The sequence below is a fragment of the Paramormyrops kingsleyae genome, chromosome 17 (genome assembly GCF_048594095.1).
Source record: "Paramormyrops kingsleyae isolate MSU_618 chromosome 17, PKINGS_0.4, whole genome shotgun sequence".
Classification (NCBI taxonomy): domain Eukaryota; kingdom Metazoa; phylum Chordata; class Actinopteri; order Osteoglossiformes; family Mormyridae; genus Paramormyrops; species Paramormyrops kingsleyae.
In genome coordinates this window covers 10,811,568-10,833,853 of record NC_132813.1, presented here as the reverse complement: position 1 = coordinate 10,833,853, position 22,286 = coordinate 10,811,568, and the positions used below count along the sequence as shown (strand labels likewise).

The 22,286-nt window shown below is 42.3% G+C and overlaps 2 protein-coding genes across 6 annotated transcripts in view; both read left to right on the top strand.

Annotated features, from left to right (window-relative positions):
* Positions 1-12,003, top strand: part of pak4 (p21 protein (Cdc42/Rac)-activated kinase 4) — a 30,216-nt gene extending 18,213 nt beyond the window's left edge. For 3 of the 4 annotated variants that reach the window (XM_023812212.2, XM_023812210.2, XM_023812211.2), the window contains exons 3-10: positions 1,765-1,988; positions 2,150-2,579; positions 4,836-5,306; positions 5,838-5,971; positions 6,340-6,466; positions 8,635-8,760; positions 9,427-9,561; positions 10,007-12,003. In XM_023812212.2, coding sequence (XP_023667980.1) covers positions 1,765-1,988; positions 2,150-2,579; positions 4,836-5,306; positions 5,838-5,971; positions 6,340-6,466; positions 8,635-8,760; positions 9,427-9,561; positions 10,007-10,162 — 1,803 coding nt within the window. In that variant the 3' untranslated portion in view covers positions 10,163-12,003. The remainder of the gene's footprint in view (positions 1-1,764; positions 1,989-2,149; positions 2,580-4,835; positions 5,307-5,837; positions 5,972-6,339; positions 6,467-8,634; positions 8,761-9,426; positions 9,562-10,006) is intronic. The other variant, XM_023812213.2, reaches the window with a different exon arrangement.
* A 283-nt stretch (positions 12,004-12,286) lies between these two features.
* LOC111844085 (sushi domain-containing protein 6) lies at positions 12,287-21,505 on the top strand. 2 transcript variants are annotated; one of them, XM_023812215.2, is made up of 5 exons: positions 12,287-12,440; positions 16,472-16,581; positions 17,089-17,283; positions 19,630-19,771; positions 20,267-21,505. In XM_023812215.2, exons 2-5 carry the CDS (start codon positions 16,488-16,490, stop codon positions 20,589-20,591), a joined length of 756 nt encoding a protein of 251 aa, XP_023667983.1. In that variant the 5' UTR covers positions 12,287-12,440; positions 16,472-16,487; the 3' UTR covers positions 20,592-21,505. The 2 variants fall into 2 exon arrangements, with proteins under 2 accessions (XP_023667983.1, XP_072557435.1); XM_072701334.1 differs by lacking the exon at positions 12,287-12,440 and adding an exon at positions 14,845-14,997.
* The last annotated feature ends 781 nt before the right edge of the window (positions 21,506-22,286 follow it).

Here is a 22,286-nt window from a genome sequence, read left to right as displayed (position 1 = left end):
TTAAAAATATCACTCTAAAGCAGCGGTTCACAAACTTTTTATACCAAGTACCACCTCAGGAAGTATAGGGCTGTCTGCGTACCACCATTACCGCTGTGCCTGACCGATACCGGGTAAAAGTTCTGTTATTTTCACTGCACAAGGCTTATCAGTTGACATTTTCTCGCTCTGCTAGTGTTTACTGCACACTTGGTTGTCGCAGTGTGTTGCTGCTGGTGGTGACGTCACGGTCCCCTTTCCTATGTTTACTCTTTAGATATCTACCTCACTAGATATCTACCTGATTTCATATCTCCTCTCGATAGTTTAGTTTGGTGGAGCGCAGTTTGCTGCCCACTATGCTTTGGCTTTAGTTTTAACTGAAGTTTTTCCACGTCACAGACATTTTGTTGTATTTATTTTGCTCATCAGTGATACTGCTGATGTGTCGTTACGTGGGATTGGTTATAGGTGTCGTTGGTTGCTGTGTCGTTACGTGGGATTGGTTATAGGTATCTGCACATTGTCACGGGCTGAGTACAAGAGTTAAAGCCCTTTTGCACTGACTGCTTAACTGGATCCCTTTTGGTTAAACCAGGCAGTTGTTGGCTGATAATTGTACAGCCCCCCCGCCCCCCCATTGTGCAGTTTAATCCTCTTTTCTCCAGTTGTATTCTCTTATATCCTTCCATTTTCTCGGCAGACGTAGACCAGTATAACTGTACTTTATTTCACACTGTATTGTCAGTTAAGGTTATTGGAGAGTGAGACTTGAAACATTTAAATGCAGCAGAGAGAAATAAATAAAAGCTTCTATATGATGTGTGTTTATGTAACTCTTCAGATTCCCCTTTCTGAATGTGTAAATGACAAAAGTAGACGTTCTTACCAGGGTAGCATACATCACTGTCCTTTGCTTACACTGGGCTTTGCAGTTTTCCCACTAAGACTTGTGCCACTTGCAGTGGTCAGTGTTTGTCAGGCATGAGGATCTTTTGCAATCTGGTTTGTTGTATTCAAAAACATTCTGTATTTTACATAGTTGGCATGATCTGGGTTTTAAATTTCTAGTATTTTCATTAAATTGCTGGTGCTGTGAGATGCTGGTTTTGATGATGACAACATACTCACGAGGGGTGTTAAATATCAGCCAAAGCACAAAGCAGAAGATAAAATATGCATTGCTTCATGTCAATTAACCACACATCGTGATTAACATTTTTTAGTTGTTCTATGCTCCATTCTTAGCAATATAGATATTTTCCTGGAAAAAAAGCCACTTTTGGCTTCAGTTCCTGGCCCTGCTCCAGTCCATTAAAGCATGCATTATGAAAAGGTAGTTTCCCAGGTGCATTGTGGGCATTGTTTAAAATCTACCTAGTATTGTTTCCACTGAATGGGATCGATGGCACCCCAGTGCCTTGTGTGTGAGGTTTCTTGACCTTACCGATACTTCATGCTGCTTGTGATTTTTGACCCAGTCAAAGCAGCACATCATTCTATGTAACTGAAATCCAGACCAAGATGTTGTTTCAACAACCAGTTGAGTATAACGAGTGACATTCACAGAGTAGTCAACTGTTGGAACAACATCAAGGTCTGGATTCATACTTTTTCTGTCTTTGGAAATATCCTACTGTTCAGTGGGAGGGAATTCAAAATGACGCCTTATGTTTTTCCATATATGTGGTATTTGTGATAAATACGAGCAGATAGTTATAAGCAGGTGTAACAAAACTGCAGCTCTCCGCAGTGTGAAGCAGTGTGTCTACCCCTCTCTTCCAGACCATCGTCAGAGGCAGTAAAATCGGGGTGGACGGCTCGCTCACATGGCTACTGGACGAGTTCGACACCATGTCGGTGACGCGCTCCAACTCCCTGCGCCGTGGCAGCCCACCCACCCAGCCTCGCCGCGGCTCGGGCTCCTCCGGCGGGGGAAGCCAGGAGAATGGGGAGCATCTCCACAGGCCCGGGGGCCACTCAGATCACCGCGGAGACAGCAGGGAAAGGTATGAATGCCGTGTTCGGAATGTAGCCGGCTGAACTCGGTTTTGATGCAGGAAAGTAAATATTTAACATCCTCGTGTGTCTTAGCAGCTTCGGCCAAGGGAGTCTGGCTGGGGGGGAGCGCATGGGTTCCTGTGTCAGTTCTGCTTTGCTCTTCCCATAGGGAGCGGCCGGCACAGGAGCCCGCAGCTGGGGATTCCCGGCAGTCCCAGAGATCGACCCCCACGCACCGCGGTGATGCTCGGCCCCAGCAGCAACCCCGGGGGCAGGAGCCGGGCCGCCACAGAGACAGGGAAACCCCAGGGTCGGCTCCTCCTCCGCCGCCCCCACACAAGGACAGAGAGCACCGCAACTACCCAGACGCCATGCCAAGGAGGGAGGGATCCTCAGACAAGCGGCCCAAATCCAGCTACACGGACCCAAACACCAGCCCTCAGTCCCCTCGAGACAAGAGACCCCTGTCAGGGCCCAACATCCGTACTCCAAACCTGCCCGTTACGGACGGGGTGATGAAGACTGCACAGCAGACTGGCCGCCCATTCAATACCTACCCCCGCACCGAGAGCGACTCTCCCCGGAGCCCCGGCCACCAGGTATTCATCAGTACAGCCCCCAGGGCACGAAATGTTCTGTCCCCAGCTGTTTCTAATCTGTTGTAATGTTTTATTTTTGTGGTACCTTATGATCCGTTATCAACCTAATCATAAGCATATGCTGGAATGGATGAAGTCAAGAATACAAGAATATCCTTTGGCTGTGTAAGCTGAATCAGAAGGAGTTCACACTTAAAAGGGGTTTGACTTGGCATGGTGCTCGCAATGACATAAACAAGCAGGGAATGGAGAACATAAAAACATCTCGCAGTCAACAGGCAACTCCCAACCAACATAAAATGCATGAATAAATGCGCGGTGCTGGATACCAACCGTGGTAATCATGTGCATTTGTATTGGTGGGTGTGTGCTGTTGATTGTTCAGGAGAGCCACTGCTCTGGAGAAGCAGGTGCTTTTGTGTCTCGAAATTTTTAGGGAGCAGGGAGAGGCTGAGAGATGCGATGGGTAGGGTGAGAGGGGTTGGCAGTGATCCTTTTCCCCCTGAATTTGGGAAAGTCAGTGCAGATCACAACCAGTGATGATGTGAGTAGTCTTGCTGATGTTCTGGTGTGTCGTTCTACCCTGTGATTTGGTGGACCCAACTCAGTCAGTCAGGGATTCAGGGTGGACTCAGGTCTGTGATCTAACCCGGCCCATGGGCCCTGAATGTCAGCTTTGGGATGGGTGCCGGTCAGTTTTTTTTGTTTAATTTTGGGCAAAGTTTGTTCAGATTTGCTAGTACTATTCGTGCCGGGTCTGGTCCCAAGGTCTCTGGAACGGGCTTCAATTTCATGCCCATACCGGTCTTGAATTCAGTTTAGGCTCTTGACTTAAAATCCCCTGTCACCAGAGTTGTACAACTATAAAACTGCAGGACTGCTTTCATTAGTATTTTCCAGCCAAAATACTAGAAGACTTGCGTCCAGTTATCCAGTGTACGTTGTCACATTTGCAGCATGCATGGATCTGAAGGAAATGTGTGGGTAACATCTTGGTAACTTTTTGACTTAAGTCCCAAGGTTTTTCCATGATATAAATTCTCTGTTTGAAAGTAAACGTTCTTGAGAATTTTTATTGTTATTTTACTAAATTACTTTTTGGGGAGAAATAAAAAGTAATTAACATTCCCTACTTGTGAGATCCAGATATGTGGAAATGCCTTTAGCTTTCCCATGGAGGCAAAGCGGTCGGTGGAGTTTTAAAGTTTTGTTTGTTTTGTTTATTTTTTTTCTTGCTGATTACTAGTTGTACTAACGACTATTCAGACACTAACTGGTCAGGTGTCGATCATTGTTGTTGTAGGTTTACAAATCAACCAGAATCAATCATAGTTTTTATTCATCCATTATAGAACCTTAAGGAGTAGCTGTATACAAATGCTTTTGCCAGCAACTTTGTCCAATAGAACAAATTTTAAAATGATAACATTTGTGGAATGATTGAGAGATGCACTTTTAAAAAGCAGGTCAAACGTCAAACTCTGAAGACCAAACAAGAACTGAAGAGTCAGTATCAGACAGTAGCAGCAGAGAGTCTCTTTGCTGGTCTGTACATAACTGAAGTGTGGATTAGTTACTTATTGTAAATAGTCTTATTCAAAATTGTTTTTTTTTTCGCAACCAATTTGTCAGAAAGACCCTTAAACAAAAATTTCCAGCAGGGAATTGTTGGAGGGGGGAAAATTCCAAAAATTATACAGAAAAAGTGTTATTTTTTTTTTGTCTTGATAGATGACAATTTTGTGTGCATAATACAAATGATCCTTAGACTTGCTTTCAGTTGTCAAGAGGATCCCCACTCTGTCCAGCACCTTTCGGGGGAATTGTTTTGTTTGTTTTTGTGAAGTAGCTATTGTTATGGTTATTTTTGTTAGCTGGTTTTCCCAACTAGCAGTCCCTGCCTGTCACTCCCCCACTCACTCTGCAGTACATACTTTTCATCTACTGGACATTATATATTTTCATTTTTATATTTCACTATTAAATATACCTCTGTTCCCTTTAATGTCCTTATTGTTAGTATATTGTACAGCTTGCTGTGCTCTGCATGGTTTTATTCCTTTATTCTTTTATTTGATCAACTTTGTTCTTCTAAGTTATCTGTGAATGTAAGCAGCAATACTGCCAGAACAAATTCCTAGTACATGCGGTTGTTCCTGGCAAATACATTGATTTCTTGATTCTGAAAAAAGAAAATGGAAAGTGTAGTGCGCCTCGGGTCATCACTCTTGATGACAGCTTCTGGTTTCTGCTCAGTCCTCACAGGAGCTGAAGTCTGGGCGACCCCATGAGGTCCTGCCCCAGAACGGGCCTTCCAGTGGGCCTGTGTGGGTCGCTGCTGGAGAGGGCAGGCCTTCCCCAGGTCATTCCCGAGGGGACACTCCATCCAGTGCACATCACTCCTCCCACCCTTCACTGGGCCCTGACCCGCCGGCCCCTCACGCCCCAGTACCTCGCCCGCCTGGTCCCGCACCCTCTGGGCCCCCTCCCCAGGCACGGTCGCCCCAGCGCGAGCCCCAGCGCGTTTCCCACGAGCAGTTCCGCGCCGCCCTGCAGATGGTCGTGGACCCTGGCGACCCCCGTACATACCTGGACCACTACATCAAGATCGGGGAGGGCTCCACGGGCATCGTCTGCATCGCCACCGTCAAGAGCACCGGCAAGCTGGTGGCCGTCAAGAAGATGGACCTCAGGAAGCAGCAGCGCCGGGAGCTGCTTTTTAATGAGGTCAGCGCTTGGCGATAGGCCACCTGCCCCAGCGGCCTGCAGTTTCTGCTCACACACTCAGAAACACTTGGCTTGGTATTGAAGTATTATTAAAATGTTCATTTTAGCATTAGGCCAAGGTCTATCAGATTACGGATAGCACTGTCTTGGAAATATCCAGTCTTTATGTTGCAGAGCTGACTGAAAATAGATATATATATTTTTTCCCCTCATATTGCACCATGACTGCAAAAGGTGCTTTCCTACCAAAGTTCAGGAACCTTGTTCCTGGTTCTAAGTTTCTGGGTAGTCTTGACCGGAAACTTTTGTACTTCCTGGCCACTTGCGTGTGTCGCATTCCCATCGCACATCAGGAACTGTGATCTTTATGCTGAAAAAACATGGGAGACTCGAAAAGCTTCTAGGTTGAACTTCCATGTGTAACTTCATATGAAACTAAAAACAATAAGTTAATTTTTTTTAATGGAATAACTGCATGTCTTGTGTTTTAGCAGCTTTATTGTAAATAATTCTTTTCTTTATGCCTGACAGGTTGTGATCATGCGGGACTATCACCATGAAAATGTAGTGGAGATGTACAACAGTTACTTGGTTGGGGACGAGCTGTGGGTTGTCATGGAGTTCCTGGAGGGTGGGGCTCTGACTGACATTGTCACCCATACTAGGTCAGTATTTTCTTTGTTTTATAATAAGACCAAGTGCTAGTATAAAGTGTCTTGGATCCTGCTGAGAGAACAATTCTTTTTTATGATAATTTTGCCATAAGGGGGCAGTATTTAGTCACTGACTGCATTCCACCATTGTGATCTGGAACATACTGAGATGTATGCTTTCGGAGAAACACTCATGGTGATTGACCTGATTTGAATAAAAGATCATATATTAGTTTTTGCTTGCTTACATCCCCCTTCTGTCAGCCAGAACACCACAGAGGAACACATGTATGAGTAACTTAAAGCATGAGTCACCAAAATGGATATCTTTCTGCGTCCTGTGTAAAATGTTTACATGAACTTGCTGTCTTCTGTTTCAGGATGAATGAGGAGCAGATTGCCACGGTCTGCCTGTCTGTTCTGAAGGCGTTGTCTGTTCTGCACACTCAAGGGGTCATACACCGAGACATCAAGAGTGACTCTATTCTGCTTACACACGACGGCAGGGTAGGTTGCCCCCCCCCCCCCCCCCGAGGTTCTCATCACTTTGGATCAAACTGTGGCTTAAGGAAACCTATTTAAGATTGTCTGAGCACATTATCTGCAGGATGTTAGTTCTCATAACCACTAACACCAGTTAGATCAGTGTACTGGGATTGTTCCAGTAGAATTTCCTGCCGCTCAAATCAATTGAAGTTCACCCGTAGGATAGAAATGACAAAGTAGCTGAATTTAAATGTGTGGATGAGAGTATTCAGTGAGCTCACTGAAGAACTGACTACAATATGTACTTTCTGTAGCAAGTCTTATTAATCAGGCGATACCAGCCCATTGTTTTAGTGCAGCAAAAATTTTTGCTCTGTAGGAAAAGAAAATATTACTTTTGCTGGGTATGGTCTCCCTGAACACCGCAGTGCTACAGTAACACATTCTCTAAATGACATCTTACATACATACATTTCCATACTAACGGGTACACCCTGACTAGGCAATACGCATCACATACTACATACTGTACAAACATAATTTGCAAAAAGGGATGCAAAAACATGACAGGGCAGTGCAAACTCTAAACTGGATCTGAACGGCATTACTAGTGTGGTGAAGTAAAAAAAAAACAAACAAACTTGACAGTAGATGATGTCATGATGTCGGCACAGAAATGATGTCAACGAAAGGCTATGAAATGAAAGTACAAAGTGATACAGTTGCCTTCCTGTGCAAATGACACAACACAGGCAGACCCGGAATGACGAAGCAGGATGAAATAGCTGCGTGTGAATTCTGGTGGCAGCTTCAGCAGACTTCAGCAGTCTTCCGTGTTGTGAAAAGACTGGTTTGTCAACTAGTACTTCTGAAGAAGTAGGTCGGCACGGCGTGGTGCGGCGTAGCGCTGCGGACGGACCTGGGCGTGTCGGGAGGGTGGGGCTTGCGGGGAAAGTGCAGCCACCCTCAGCTGCTTCCTGCCAGCAGCCTGGCTGCACGTCTCACTTCTGCTATCAATTCGAGACGCCGCTTCTGCTTTTACTCCCTGCCCTTCTTCGGATTTCAGCCACACCAGCATGCAAAGCAGCAGTCTAACTTCTCGTTTTGCTTCATTATATATGTTAACCTGGCAGCAGCACTGTTAAAAGCAGCTACTCATACTTCAGACATGTTTTAATGCATTAAAATCTAAAGCACTATATAAACAAAGAAGCTAGAATGCAAATAACTAATGCAGGGATCTCATACTCAAGTTACTAGATGAGCTGTTAGGAGGGCCGTTTGCAATTATGGATTTTAAATTTTATTTAAGTACGTCTTGACCAGTGCTGGCTCTGCTTGCTACCAGAAATGTGACGATTCTTCCGCTACGACAGTTGAGCTTTGAGAATATTAGCCCCCTGCAGTCTCTCAGAAGCTGGCGGCTTCTCTGCGTCCACGATAAACTCGCTTTCCACATAGCTAGGCCTCAACTGCCACGAAATATTCCCCCTTTGCTGGCTATAAAAAAAAAAACATTTCTGCTCTATGGACAGACATCTTACTTCCTCTTCTCTTTCTCATATTTCCTCAAGACTGTAGTCCTTAAGAATGATTCTTTTAACTTGCAGATCAGCAAGGCAGCATTGGTATTAAATGAAACAAAAAACTACTGTCCATCTTATGTAACCTATGCTGCAAGTTTCACTTTCGGCTTTGTAAGAGACATTTAAGCAAGGACAGATGGAGCTTTGCAAGCTACCAAATGCAGAAATACAGACTTTTGTGGGATCCAGTGCACTTAGTTTATGGGATGATTGTTAGCTCATAGGTTAGTCAGTTAGCTGCCTGATTACATGTTTGTTTAAGCCTATAATTAGTTATCTGCTCTTGTTGTGCAACTTCTTAAGAGAACTATGCAACTTCCAGAAAAAAACCAGAATGCATAAAATTGGGTTTATGGTTAAATTAGAACTGTTAGGGGCCCTATGAAAGTCGTGGGCTTGTAGCTTGAGACTTCTGTACTATTGGGAATTCTGGGAAATTAACACATTTGGTTTACTTGTTTGTGTTGGAAAAGTTGTGGTATAAAACGAAGGCAGGTAATGGAACCAAACAGACGATTATAGCGATGCATTTTCTGTAGTAATTTGGCCCATGTGTAAATTGTTGTTACCTCAGCTTTTTAACAAAACACTTTTTCTCATTAGGTCAAGCTTTCAGACTTCGGCTTCTGCGCCCAGGTGAACAAAGAGGTCCAGCGTCGCAAATCCCTTGTGGGGACTCCCTACTGGATGGCCCCAGAGCTCATCTCCAGGCTGCCATATGGACCCGAGGTTTGTTATCAGATACGTAGCCTGAGTTTGTGCTGATCAGCCAGAAAGTAGCCTCAAGTTAGGGCTCGTTCCCACTATGCGCGTTGTTGCGTTTTTCATCAACGTCCCCATTCTGTGATTCGCTAGAACGCCATCCATTGCAAAGATGACAATGTATGATGTTCCCACTAGTGTGCTGCATTGCAGTGCATTTTGAAAACGCAGTGCTGCACGTATTTCTCTACACTGCACACTCCCATTGATGACAATGTAAAACGGATACAAACACAAGTGTTTGCATGCATTTTTTTTACTCCGTTTTTCCCCAGAAACACTAGGGACAATCATGTAAATTCATAGAAATGGTTACAATACGATGCAACATATAAAGACGCACAAGAACATAGACACACACAAAAAATGCATGCGAAAAAAACGCAGTATAACACTTTGTGCTTTTCATTTTGGTTTTTTTGCATCCCTAGTGTGAACATACCCTTACACTTTCATAATTTGAAAAATGTGACAATGACAAAAAAAAATTCTTTAAAAAACAAGCGAATGTTTTGACATGTACAAAGTTAGAAAAAGGTATTTAGGCAGCGGTTTGTTTTGAAACGCTTGTGTATTGTTCCATTCCCAAGAATGTCTTCCTCTAACTTCATGGCATTTTCGGTTTCGGCTCAGGTTGACATCTGGTCTTTGGGCGTGATGGTGATAGAGATGGTTGATGGAGAGCCCCCTTACTTCAATGAACCTCCTCTCAAAGCAATGAAGATGATTCGTGACAACCTGCCACCCAAGCTCAAAAACCTTCACAAGGCATGGCACTGTTTCCATTTGTTGCCATTTTGGCTTTAATTATTTTAGGCTCATGGGAGTATTATGTACACAAAAAATTATTGGTTCTCTCTCTGAACCAATCACATTGTAGAGGAGGTGGTTCCAAGCTACTAGAGGAGGCGGGACCAAGATATCTGATTGGTTGATCCTGCCTCCTCTAGTTGCTTGGACCCCCCCCTCCTCTACAGTCTGATTGGTTATCTCTCTGAACCTCAAATCATTTTTCCCTCTGCCCTCCAGACATGTTTGTGTAAGTAAAACCCCCATGTGCTTATTTTACATTTAAAGTGCTGTCTTTTACCAACGACCACTATGCAATCTCAAATTGTGTTTTTCTGCATTCTGCCATTGATTGACCCCCGATCTGTTAAGCAGATTGTAAATGCAGTTGCATACTTCCCTAACTTCTCCCTGCCCTATCTAGGTTTCTCCTCTTCTCAAGGGCTTCCTGGATCGAATGCTGGTGCGCGACCCTGACCAGAGAGCTCCAGCCAACGAGCTACTGAAGCACCCCTTCCTCAGCAAGGCGGGGCCTCCCTCCTGCATCGTGCCCCTCATGAGGCAGAACCGCATGAGATGAAGCAGCATCAGAGGCCTCTGGCCTCACTCTTCCTTGGGAACGTTTCGTTAGGGAAGCCCAGGACTTTACAGACTAACACTGGGCCCCACAGTGAAACGTGCTGCATTTGGGATGAAACTAATGTTCTTTCCTCTTACGGTCAAGCATTTTAAAGTATGGAAATACTTAAGATGGCTGAATGTCAGCTTATTCTCAAAATGAGTACCCTAGAACACTATTGCCTTTAAATGCTTTTGTTCCCCCTTGTTTTATGTTCATTCCTGCCACACCCGGGACCATAGGAGGAAACTGGATGACCCATTGATCCGCTTGTACAGCTGTAAAGCTTTGCGGAGTGCCGCGAGACCTCTCCACGTCCAGACGCCGTGGTCATAAGCACTCACTCGCTATCATCTGACAGGTCTCACCCGAGCCTGATTGCACAGGGCTAAAGATTTCAAAATCATCTAGAACTTTGCTTGGCCATGTACGTGATCATAGAATCGTTACGCATCTCAAGCCAAGTTAGGAAATCTCACGATCTCGGCACACTACTGGTCAGCTTGGAGGGACCTAAGCCTCCTTCCATTTGTGCACAACAAAAAATTAAGAGTAAGAAGTACTACTGAAGGATCGACCACACTATTCTCATGACACTATGAACCTTTTTTTTTTTTTTTTAGAGAATACATTCTAGCTTTCTGTTATGAACACTAAGCAAAGATAGACACTGGAATTGTTTAATTTTTACTTTTGTATAAATATAAATATATTGAAATATTTTTCCCACTCTGTGGATACAGTGAGCTGACTGAGGCACCGTGTAATAGTGATACAGGCTGCTTTCCCCTTCTTTACCAACATAAGAAATCTGATGCTTTTGCAAAGGATGAAAATTCTTTGTCAATTTTTATAAGTATGGGTTTGGGATGAATTTTATTTTAAATGCCTTTTTTAAGAAAAGAAAAAAAACAGCAATTTTCCTACTGTAGCACTGTAGGTATTTAAGCCTAATACAATGCCATGATCCTGTAAGCATGGACTGTGTGAAGAATGACCATAATTGTGCTGGAACAACACTATAGGCCTGCTGCTATCGCTGGCCAGCTGGGTTTTTAGGATATTTCTAGGGGTGGAGAAATCAGTCTACATGAATATATAACTGAGCCATGGAGTATCCATGCAAGGGCTTATTAAAAGATAAACGTGCACATGATAGCAGAAGTGGGCGTGTTTGAGGTGTTGGTAGCAGTGGCCTGAACTACGACATGGGGATGCATTTTCAACTGGAGGACCCATATGTCCAAACGCGTGTTTATGTAAATATAGCAAGTAGGCTGAGTCTGAGCCAGCAACGGCTTGCCTAACAGCTGAGAACAAAGCCCTTTTCTGCATGCATTCAGAGAACACAGAAGAGAGCGGTCGTATAAAGATGCATGACCAGCTCTCATGAAGTTGATTCTTTTGAATGTGTCCTTGCAGGCTAAGCTGTATGTGATCTGTAGCTTTGCACCAGCACTGATAAGGCACCGTGTATCAGCACAGATATCGATCAGTTGGCCACACAATGGTGACTGAAGGGCGGAGCGAATTAGGAGAAAAAGTAGTTTTAACTTAGAAATGGTCTATTCCTAATAGCTTTATTGAAAGACAATTCATTGTATGCGTATATATGTATACAACTGTGTGTTTGTACCAGCTTTGTCAGATTTTTGTTACTGGATGTTCACAATTTCTCAGCTGTTTATCTCATTTTAATGTTCTATTTATGCTTCAAAAGGAGTCATGGAATTTGGTTAAGTTTGTAGAATGAGTGTAGTGTCTGATTAAATGGAAAATTAAAATTGGTAGTTTTATTCGAAGGCGAGTGGAATCTTCCTTTTGTTGTGACTGACTGACAGGATGAGAGCGGAATAGTCTGTCTGTGGATTCCTTCCCTTTTCATGAGTTTCTGACTTCCTCCTGCAGCGTGAGGGCAGATACACAAATATAGTGGGACACTATGCAGCGGTTCCTCACTTCCTATATTTCTGCCCATATAATATGCTAGACTAGTTGCTAGCTTCTTGATCTGGAAGTACAGAAACAGAAAAAAAAAACTTAGGGGTGGGCATTGCTAGTGAGTGAGCACCCTTTACTTCCTCAGTAATGTACACGGCCTTGAACCCAACGTAGCCTCTTGGTCATATGCAGACGTTTTTCTGTCACCTTTATGTGTGACATTGTTTAGACTTCAGCTCAGCGTCGTCTCAAGAGTGAGCCGTTTAAACACGTAGTGCAAGTTCTCTTAAGGACACAGGTGAGTTACAAAGAGGTGTGTGTGTATGACTGCAAGCAGCCCCTGTTCAGAATTTCTGAATGGAAATAGAAAGCTGTCTTTTAGGACAAGAAAATGCAACAATATGCCATTTTAAAAAAAGAGAAGCATTCTTTGTGTGGTTTGAATAGGTGTGTTTGAGGAAGTATAGGAATGTCGACCAAAATCTAGAATATCAACGTTAAATGTGAAGTTATGTTCCTGCCTTATGTTGACATATTTAATATACTTGTTATAAGTACTAAAATGATTACCCCTCCACAATATTACTCTCGATATATTTATTGTTGCAATTTGTCAGTGTCGCACCTATTCAACATTGAGTTTCAGAATTCACAACAATAATTCAAAACATGGTTTTAAATTTTACATAATGACAAACGTTTTTGGCTGCAAGTGCTTAGCCTAATGCCTTTGGTTTTCTTTATGCTGAACAGAACTCAATGATTTCTATCATGAGTGGCTTAATGATCAAAATATGCATAAAGACCAGATTTTTGTAACTGATGACTACAGTACATACTGGCTCTTGTGTTTTTTTTTTATGTGTAGAACACGGATTTATCAGTCCTTTGAATTTGTGCATTACGTTGGTGTGCTCTGTCACTTAAGGGTATTGAGGATTTCTGAATGGATGATGCAATGCTTTCACCAGTAGGTCACTGTTTATACATTAATTTGATAAAAAGAGAACAACACCTGCAAGCGGATGTTTTTTCAAATACATGTTTGCAAAGGTGAGGTTTCTGTGTCCACTTCAACTTTTTTCTTTCTTGTGGCTAACCACCTTATTTCCGTTTATGTGCATTTTTAATAGAAGTGATTATTCAACGCATTGTATTTTGAAAGTCGCCAGTATTAAGGTAACACGAACTACTGCAGGACAATGCCTAAGCATAAATATCATTTCAGGTATATCATTTCAGGTATATCAACAGAGATCTTTTCAAAATATATTTCCCATATCAGTCGTAGCAACTATATTCCATTGAAAGTCACTGATTTTACGAAACGTATCTGAAGTTTTAGGAGATGTCAGTGGTACTCAAGCATTACAGCGGCGTATAAACTAGGGGGATTGTGCACCCCAACAGAAAACTTCCCAGCACCCTTGTACGCCCACCGTGTTAATTTCACTAGTAAAACTCAAAAATCATTTATTAATGTCGTAACTTCAAGCCTAAGCGTAGACACTGCGGACAATGAGATCAACCCATTTAAAATAACTGCATGTACCTATGATAAATGATGGTAGCGCTTTCTAAGAGTTAGGCTACATTAACAGTAGCCAAGACAGTAAGCCACTGATTACCCAACCATCGAACCATAAGACGCTCATTACTCAGACTACTTTTGAAACATTTACGAGTACATATTTAACAAAGAGTTCATCTGCTGGTAAAATGCGTTTTTCCGACGTAACAGATTACCAAAAACGTAACCTTTTGTAATCCCTTCAGGTTCTGTAACTTCAGGTTGTTGCAAGAGTTTGGGATAAGCAGTTTTGACATGCTTGACTTGCATTTCAGAAGGCTGATCCAAGTGCTTCCTATTGAGTCAAACGCAGGGTCGCCAATTCTCACGCTGATGGTAAATCATTCCATCGTAAACCTAAAATTAGCAAAAGCGTTGGGGTAGATTGCAAACCCTACAGACTATTTACAAGGTAATAAAACTTACGTACATGTAAATGCGTGGGCAGGCTTATGGTGTCTGGAACTGAAAAGTTATTAGCAACCATGCAAAGGCCGGGGAAGCTGACGCCCCCAGCCCTTCTGCTCTTATTGCATTACTCACCTTAGTTAATTATGCTCATGGGAAAACTATTTCAAACAAACGCAACGAAGACATGAAAATCAAACGTGAAGCGAATCATTCGTAATCAATTCTATTATCAGCGATGCTGTATACAATGAGAAGTATATATCGCTGCTTTTGTGTGATAAGGTAATTTAAGTATTGTATTACTACTACCTTACTCAACTATATTCATGCAAACAACTGATGATCAGTGATAACCTAGTATCCAGAAAGTCTGTCAGCTGGTTAAATCTACTGTTACAAAAAGTAGTTTACTCATTTGGTGCATAAGTAGAAAGTTTCATTTCCTGTTTGCTGAGCTTGTTGAGAATAGGAACAAAACATCCAAAACAAATGTATATAACTGCGGTCTTTACCCACGCCTTTATGTCATATATTTAATGTTTATTGTTCTGAAATGTTTGCAAATCGCAATTTCAAGTAATAACGCACGTCAAATAGCCAATATCACGTCAGTCTGTTTTGTATGTATGCAATCTCATTAAAATGCACGGCGGAGTACAGAGTAAAGGGGTGGAACCTTTCCGCGAAACGCGGGCGCGTGCAAAGGGCGGAGTCTCGCCGCTCGCGCTTCATTTAGCGGTGCCCGAGCAGCGGTTCCGGAGGCGGCGGGCATGAAACCCACCCATCATATGCGGCCATAAACCTTCATTTACAGGGAATATCCACAAGTACTAGGACTGCCAGTTTAATATCTGTCATTCGTAACGCAAAAAAGGTAAAGATGACGATACTGTTCTTTTTCGTATATGAATCGTTTAATATTTTTTGTAAAGAATTGAGTTTACTAAGGTTTACATGTATTTTAAGTTTCTATGCTCGACCTCTTCCTTAGCAACATTAGATATTTAGTAATGAATATATCAAACGCCATGTTTGAAGGTATTTATGAAGCATGTTTGTTGTATAATCTGCAGAAACAGGAGGGGATGCCGTACTGACGTTAAATTTAAAATGCCGTTTAATTGACATTGCAGCTGGGGTCACTTATATTTTCTTTTCCTTTTTTAATTTCTAGAAAATAGTTACTGTCCTGCACTTTTTGATTGTTTACTCCTGTCGCGGAAAGTCAGATTTGCTGATCACTGATTTTTCGTGTAATCTACGGAGCAACACTCATGATAGCGAAAACATGCTTTTAAAATCATATCAACACATACACGTCAAACGAAAGGTCGACGGTTTGCGACGTGACCTCTAAAGATTAGTCGGCTAACTGGCGCGCGCTCAGTTGTTTCGCACGGCTGCAATTCTGCAAAACTACATGGGCGCGAGCCTGCCTGTTATTTGCATTTCTTACTACCTGTAGTAACACTTGTATTCCTCGACTAACCTTTCCATTAGCGTATTGAAATCGGTAATGTCCTTTACAAAGCTGTAGGTTTGATGTAGTAAAGAGTTAATTTAACTTTGGTAAAACGTTTTTCTGTATCAGGCACAATATTTTTAGTTGCAGCATAATGTTTATGCATTTTAACAGGGAATCGTCATATGTTCCCACTGCCCCATATTGGATAAGAGTTTGAAATTGTATGAATGATCATATTTCAGAATCACGCTGATCAAGCTGTCATTATATATCGGACTGGTAAAAATGAGGCCTGTCACCCTGAGAATCATGCACTAATGACTGGTGCTGCTGGAAACCAAAACCACATCAGAAACACAATGTGACTCATTTGACATTCGTGCAAGGTTTTCGATCTTGCACTGGTCCACAGTGAAAAAAAATTAAAAAAACATAATTCTTGCAAAGGATGTTGTGGTGTAGCTTTGTGGTTAGAGCTGCTACAGCTGTCAGACAGATAGACAGCGCCTCTCGAGCACTGACCCTTACACAGAATTCATATGGAAAAACAAAACGGGTCAGGTGTAGCTGTAAGTTGCATTTTGAGTTGAGTCGGTCTCTACTCTTTAACTCCCCATATTGAACCACTACAAGTTGGTGTGAGAGCAGATCAATTTTCACACATGTGTTTATGCTGAATAAACTTAATGTGAATGTAGAAACATACAAAAATTGAAATAATAATAAAAAAAAGCGATTCCTGTGGCATTCTTGGGGAGTAAAATCAATTTGTGATATTGTACTGAACATTAGAGCTGCATAAATATCACTCCTTGCTTGATTCATTTAGTAGAGCAAGTGAATGTTGCTGTGCCCTGAATCTCTTTTTTATTTCCTTTGCCAGCCAGACGTGTGTATTGATGTCTGTGTGTGGACCAGCTCTACAGAAATGTGCACATCCAGCCATAGGCTGTGTCATCCTCATCGTGGTTGTCTTGCTGGATTTTGTCGCAGGTAATTTCCCCACAAGTGCTCCAGCACGGCTTGAATTATCTACCATGAACCCCTGGGGTCAAATGATCTAGCCAATAGCCAGAATCCACCATTACTGCTTTTTTTCCCTCTTAATGCCATTTCTCACTTACCCTGCTGCACATGACAGGTTACAGTGACGTTTAATTTTGACGCGCGATTCGCTTTTGGCTCCATCACCGACACTCGCAACTTGTTGCTGTTTCCAGAAACTAGTCAATAACCTCACAAATAACACCTGAAGTACAATAATGTTTTTTTGTTTTTAGCAGAAACCATTCAATCCATTCAAATTTAGTTTTACAAGTGTATTTGTACTGGTGCAAAGAACCTTACCCACTTTGCCATTTGCTGTTAGGGTTTGGTTAACCCTATCCTGTTCATTCGTGCCCTTTAGCTGCCAAGTTGAATTCAATGTAGCATTATCTGGCAAAAACCAGACAGAACTGGTCTGACTGTGTTCATAATCTATCTCTGATTGTTTCCTAGGCAAGAACTGCAGCCACCCCATAATGCCGGAACATGTCTCCTTCCGCTGTGAATCATCTCCCTGCCAAGGCTTCCCACACCAGAGCACCATCCACTACATCTGCGAGTCGGGCTATTTTATTCCTGGACGTCGTTATTCCCGCTGTCGCAAAGGAACATGGGACCCCCCCATCCCCACCTGCATTCTTCGCACAAGTAAGAAAACGGGCGGTGTCTTCCATTCTGGGTGCTTCATGTGGGATTTTCCAAACTGATTACTAATTTTGCACTTATTTTTAGATACAGCAAGCAATTTAGCTCAACTGACTGAGATATTCAAGTTTATATGCAACTAGCTTTTTTTTCCTCAGAATAATAATTTATACTTTGTAAACAATAGAATGAAATGAGGAAACTAGCTTTTCTGATTACAGATGTCACTTTTGTGAATGGATGATTCAGTCCTCAAAGGGTTAGGGAACATAAGTAAAACAGGCAATACGTGCATTTTCCTGTCTTTCAAAATACTTGTGGCTTTTTGTATGAACAGGCCGTTCCCATCTGTATTGTAATATGCTTGTTGCTACAGTTACATCATCGCAATGACTTTTTGTCATTTTCTTGAATGACAGTATACACTTTGTGTCATTGTATGTCACACTATATAGTATGTACTGGCACATTAAAATATTAGAGATCTTTAAATTAAATATTCAACTGGTTGATACTATTGTGACACCAGTAATTACACTGTGTGCACAATTATTAGGCAAGTGAGTATTTTGGCCATATCATCATTTTTATGCATATGTTCCAACTTCAAGCTGTATAAACTTGAATGCTTATTGGATTTAAGCATATCAGGTGATGTGTATTTGCGTAATGAGTGAGGGTGTGGCCTAAGGAGATCAACACTCTATATAAAGCTGTGCATAATTATTAGGCAGCTTCTCTTCCTCAGGCAAAATGGGCCAAAAAAGAGATTTAAAGGACTATGAAAAGTCAAAAATTGTAAAAAGTCTTTCAGAGGGATGCAGCACTCTTGAAATTGCTAAGATATTGGGGCGTGACCACAGAACCATCAAACGTTTTGTTGCAAGTAGCAGACAGGGTCGCAAGAAACGTATTGAGAAAAAAAGACGCAAATTAACTGCCAAAGATTTGAGAAGAATCAAACGTGAAGCTACCAGGAACCCGTTATCCTCCAGTGCTGCCATATCCCAGAACTGCAACCTACCCGGAGTGTCCAGAAGTACAAGGTGTTCAGTGCTTAGAGACATGGCCCAGGTAAGGGAGGCTGAAACCCGACCACCACTGAACAAACCAGACAAGTTGAAACGTCAAGACTGGACAAAGAAATATCTGAAGAGAGATTTTTCAAAGGTTTTATGGACTGATGAGATGAGAGTGACTCTTGATGGACCAGATGGATGGGCCCGTGGCTGGATCAGTAACGGCACAGAGCTCCACGTCGACTCAGACGACAGCAAGGTGGAGCTGGGGTTCTGGTATGGGCTGGTATTATTAAAGATGAGCTAGTTGGACCTTTTCGAGTTGAAGATGGCCTCAAAATCAACTCCAAAACCTACTGCCAGTTTTTAGAAGATGCTTTCTTCAAGCAGTGGTACAGGACAGAGTCTACATCTTTCAAGAGGACCATGATTTTTATGCTCCATCACGTGCACCAATGTACTCCACTGCATGGCTAGCCAGTAAAGGCCTTAAAGGTGACAGAATAATGACATGGCCCCCTTCCTCACTTGACCTAAACCCTATTGAGAACCTGTGGGCCCTGCTTAAACAGGAGATTTACAGTGTAGGAAAACAGTACACCTCTCTGAGCAGTGTCTGGGAGGCTGTGGTTGCTGCTGCACAAAAAGTTGATCGTCAACAGATCAAGAAACTGACAGACTCCATGAATGGAAGGCTTGTGACAGTTATTGAAAAGAAGGGTGGCTATATTGGTCACTGATTTTTTTTTTTGACATGTCAGAAATGTTTATATGTAAATTTTGAGTTTTTATTATTCTCACTTTAACAGATGAAAATAAACAAGTGAGATGGGAAAATGTTCGTTTTTTCATTTAGTTGCCTAATAATTGTGCACACTGTATATTCTCTTAAGAAAGACAAAACCTCACTTTTACTTTCTTAAACAGTCAGCTTTAGGTTCATTAACATTTTGGATTGACCGAGAGCACTGTAGTTGTTCAATAATAAAATGAATCCTCAAAAATACAACTTGCCTAATAATTGTGCACACAGTGTATAAGCCCCCCCCCCATCACTGTAAACCACTATAAGACAGGAAATCCACTGTGAGAACAGGAAGTCAGCTAGGTAGAAACTAACCATTTTCCTCTACGCAATTAAAACTGGGGAAAATGTCTCAGAAAAATATTGAACTTTCATTCCGATAAACCCAGACTGTCTAGAAACTGGTCTGGGTCTTACACCCTCAAACTGTTCTCTTTGTATCACTATGGGTAAATGACATTATTTCTATTGTAGCCACTACTGATAATTATTATTAATTGCTGTGTATGTGTTTGATTTACACAGCGGGGCACGTTTACACAGATGATAGAGAAGTCCAGTCTCTCCCAAGTGTTGCCACAACAGCAGTTGGTGTATCGATCTTCCTGCTCACTACCACAGCCTGCATGGTGATTAAGTCCCGCCTCTACCCCTGTCAGTCAACCAGGTAAGAGATTTTGCACCATGCATAGCTGCAAAGGTTGGGGGTTTTCCGCGTGGTACTATTTTCCTCTGACAGTTGGAAAAACATGAAGTTTAGGTGAATATGTGTGTATATTCACATGCACACACTAGATGTCTATCTTTGTGGGGACTCTCCATTCATTTCTATGGGCATAACCATAATCCCAGCAATGACAACCTTACCTCCTACCCAGCCCTAACCCTAATCCTCAGTAGCTTAACCCTTTTGGCATTTTTAGTTTTTTGATTGCACTCTGTGGAGACCGAAAAAATGTCCCAAGAAGGTCAAAATAACAGGTTTAATCATATTGTGGGGCCATTATTATTACCAAAACCACACGCACACGGCATGAAATGGACTGGCATTCCAGTTGGGGTGTGTCGGCTCTGTGCCCTTTGCTTCCATGACCAAAAATATCAATATTTTGCTTGAATTGAAAGCTCCATCTTGAGATCATGCCTTGTGTATTTCTTGTAGGCATACCCCTGAGCAGATGGACCTGATGGTGGACGGGCTGCCGGTTTCTCTTCCGACATATGAGGAGGCGGTGTATGGGAGTTGGGGCCAGCGACTCACCCCCACTCATGGACCGACCCAGCTCTTATTGGCCCAGGAGACTAATGGGCACAGCCCACTTTTGCCTCAAGTTCAGGTGGAGATAAATGGTTCTCCTCAGCTGTCCAATCAGAGCACAGAGCTCCCACCACCATATGAGGAAGTACAGTCAAGATCCTCGGGGGATCAGACTGTAGGGGATGGACAAACACTACAAATTGCACTTTCTCAAGACAAGGACAGCTAATGCCACAGTTTTTTTTGATAACTGTTCAACCTATTGGTTATAACTGCCAAGACTGCGACGTTGTTTGCATAGGATGCATTTTCATCATGTTTTATGATGATGGCTTTTGAGTGGCTGAATATCACTAAAAACAAGTGGCTTAAATCTTTCCTATGGGTTGAGAAACATATGATTTAGAGTGGCTAAACCACATGATCACAATAGTGATCAAGTAATAATATATTCATGGCAACATTGCTGTGTATTTCCAGCAGACGCTGGGAATTTGAACATTGCTATCCTGTCAGTGATGGGAACAATACTGGGCATTCTTTTGGCCAGTTAGAGGAGGTAGTACTTACTGTGATATCCAGCATTGCTGTTGGTGCATCACTTATAGGCGGAAGTATGATGTTCATATATGTTTGGAAGGAAACCAAGTGTTGGTGGTATTTCTCTGAACGTGGCACCAGCAGTGAGTGAGATGGAACAGAGTGGTAGCAAGACGGAAATGTAGTACCTCTTATGGAGATGGGAGATGTAGACCAGATAGAATCTATGTGATGTTGTTCCACCAAACCTCTCAAACTTACCACTGTACCTAACCCAACGCTTCCTGCTCCTTCACCCCTGTTTGTCTCCAGCCAGAAATGGAAAGTGAGAGGTTTCACAGTACATGAATGCACAGCGACTTTGAAGATATTATCACCTTTGCCAATTTCCTCTATAGCCTGTTGGTTTGTTTCTTCCTATCCATTTTATCCTGACTGTGTGTAATGATTACCTAGGCGCCAAATGCCATGTGGTGTCGAACTGAATGAATGGACTTTAAAAAAAATAAATAATAATAATTAATATATTCTTCAAGTAACATTAACATTGTGTACTCTGCTACAATATTACATTTAATAAAAATGTATAAATGTACAAATGTTTTTTTGGTAAGACTATTTGAAATAATATTGTAGGAGAGAAGGCAGTATTTGTAACCATAAAACTGAAGACCAGCTGCTGGTTAAATGGAAGAAAACATAAAAAAAAATGTAAATACCTTTAGAGGAAATATGGTATTTCATAAATAGGTGTGCTCAAAATAGCAATATATATAGTAACGTAGAAGAGAACCACTGAAATCACGAACCATCATGGCGCAGTGGTACAGTTACATTATTGCAGTGACTTTGCATGCTCTTCCCACGTTCACAGAGGATTCCTCACAGCCAAACACATGCAGTCGGGTAAATTGTTCTCCCAGTTGCGAGTAGCGTGAGCACGCACCCTCCAGTGGTTCCAGTATGGAAGATGTGGGGGGAAAAAATCAATCTGACCAGTAACATTAATGCAGTTAAGATGGTCAAACACACAGATCAGTCATAACATTAAAGCACTTGCTTAATATTGTGTAGGTCTCCCACCTGCCACCAAAACCTGTCGAGGCATGGACTCCACAAGACCTCTGAAGGTGTGTTGTGGTATCTGGCACTAAGACATTAGCAGCAGATCTTTAAAATCCCGTAATTTCTAAGGTGGGTCCTCTATGGATCGGACTTGTTTGTCCAGCATGTCCCACAGATGCTTGATCAGAATGAGATCTGGAGAACTGAGGCCAAGTCGACACCTTGAACTCTTTTTCATGTTCCACAAACCATTGCTGAACAAATTTTGAAGCATTATCCTGCTGAAAGAGAAATACCGCTTCCGTGGAGGGGGATACTT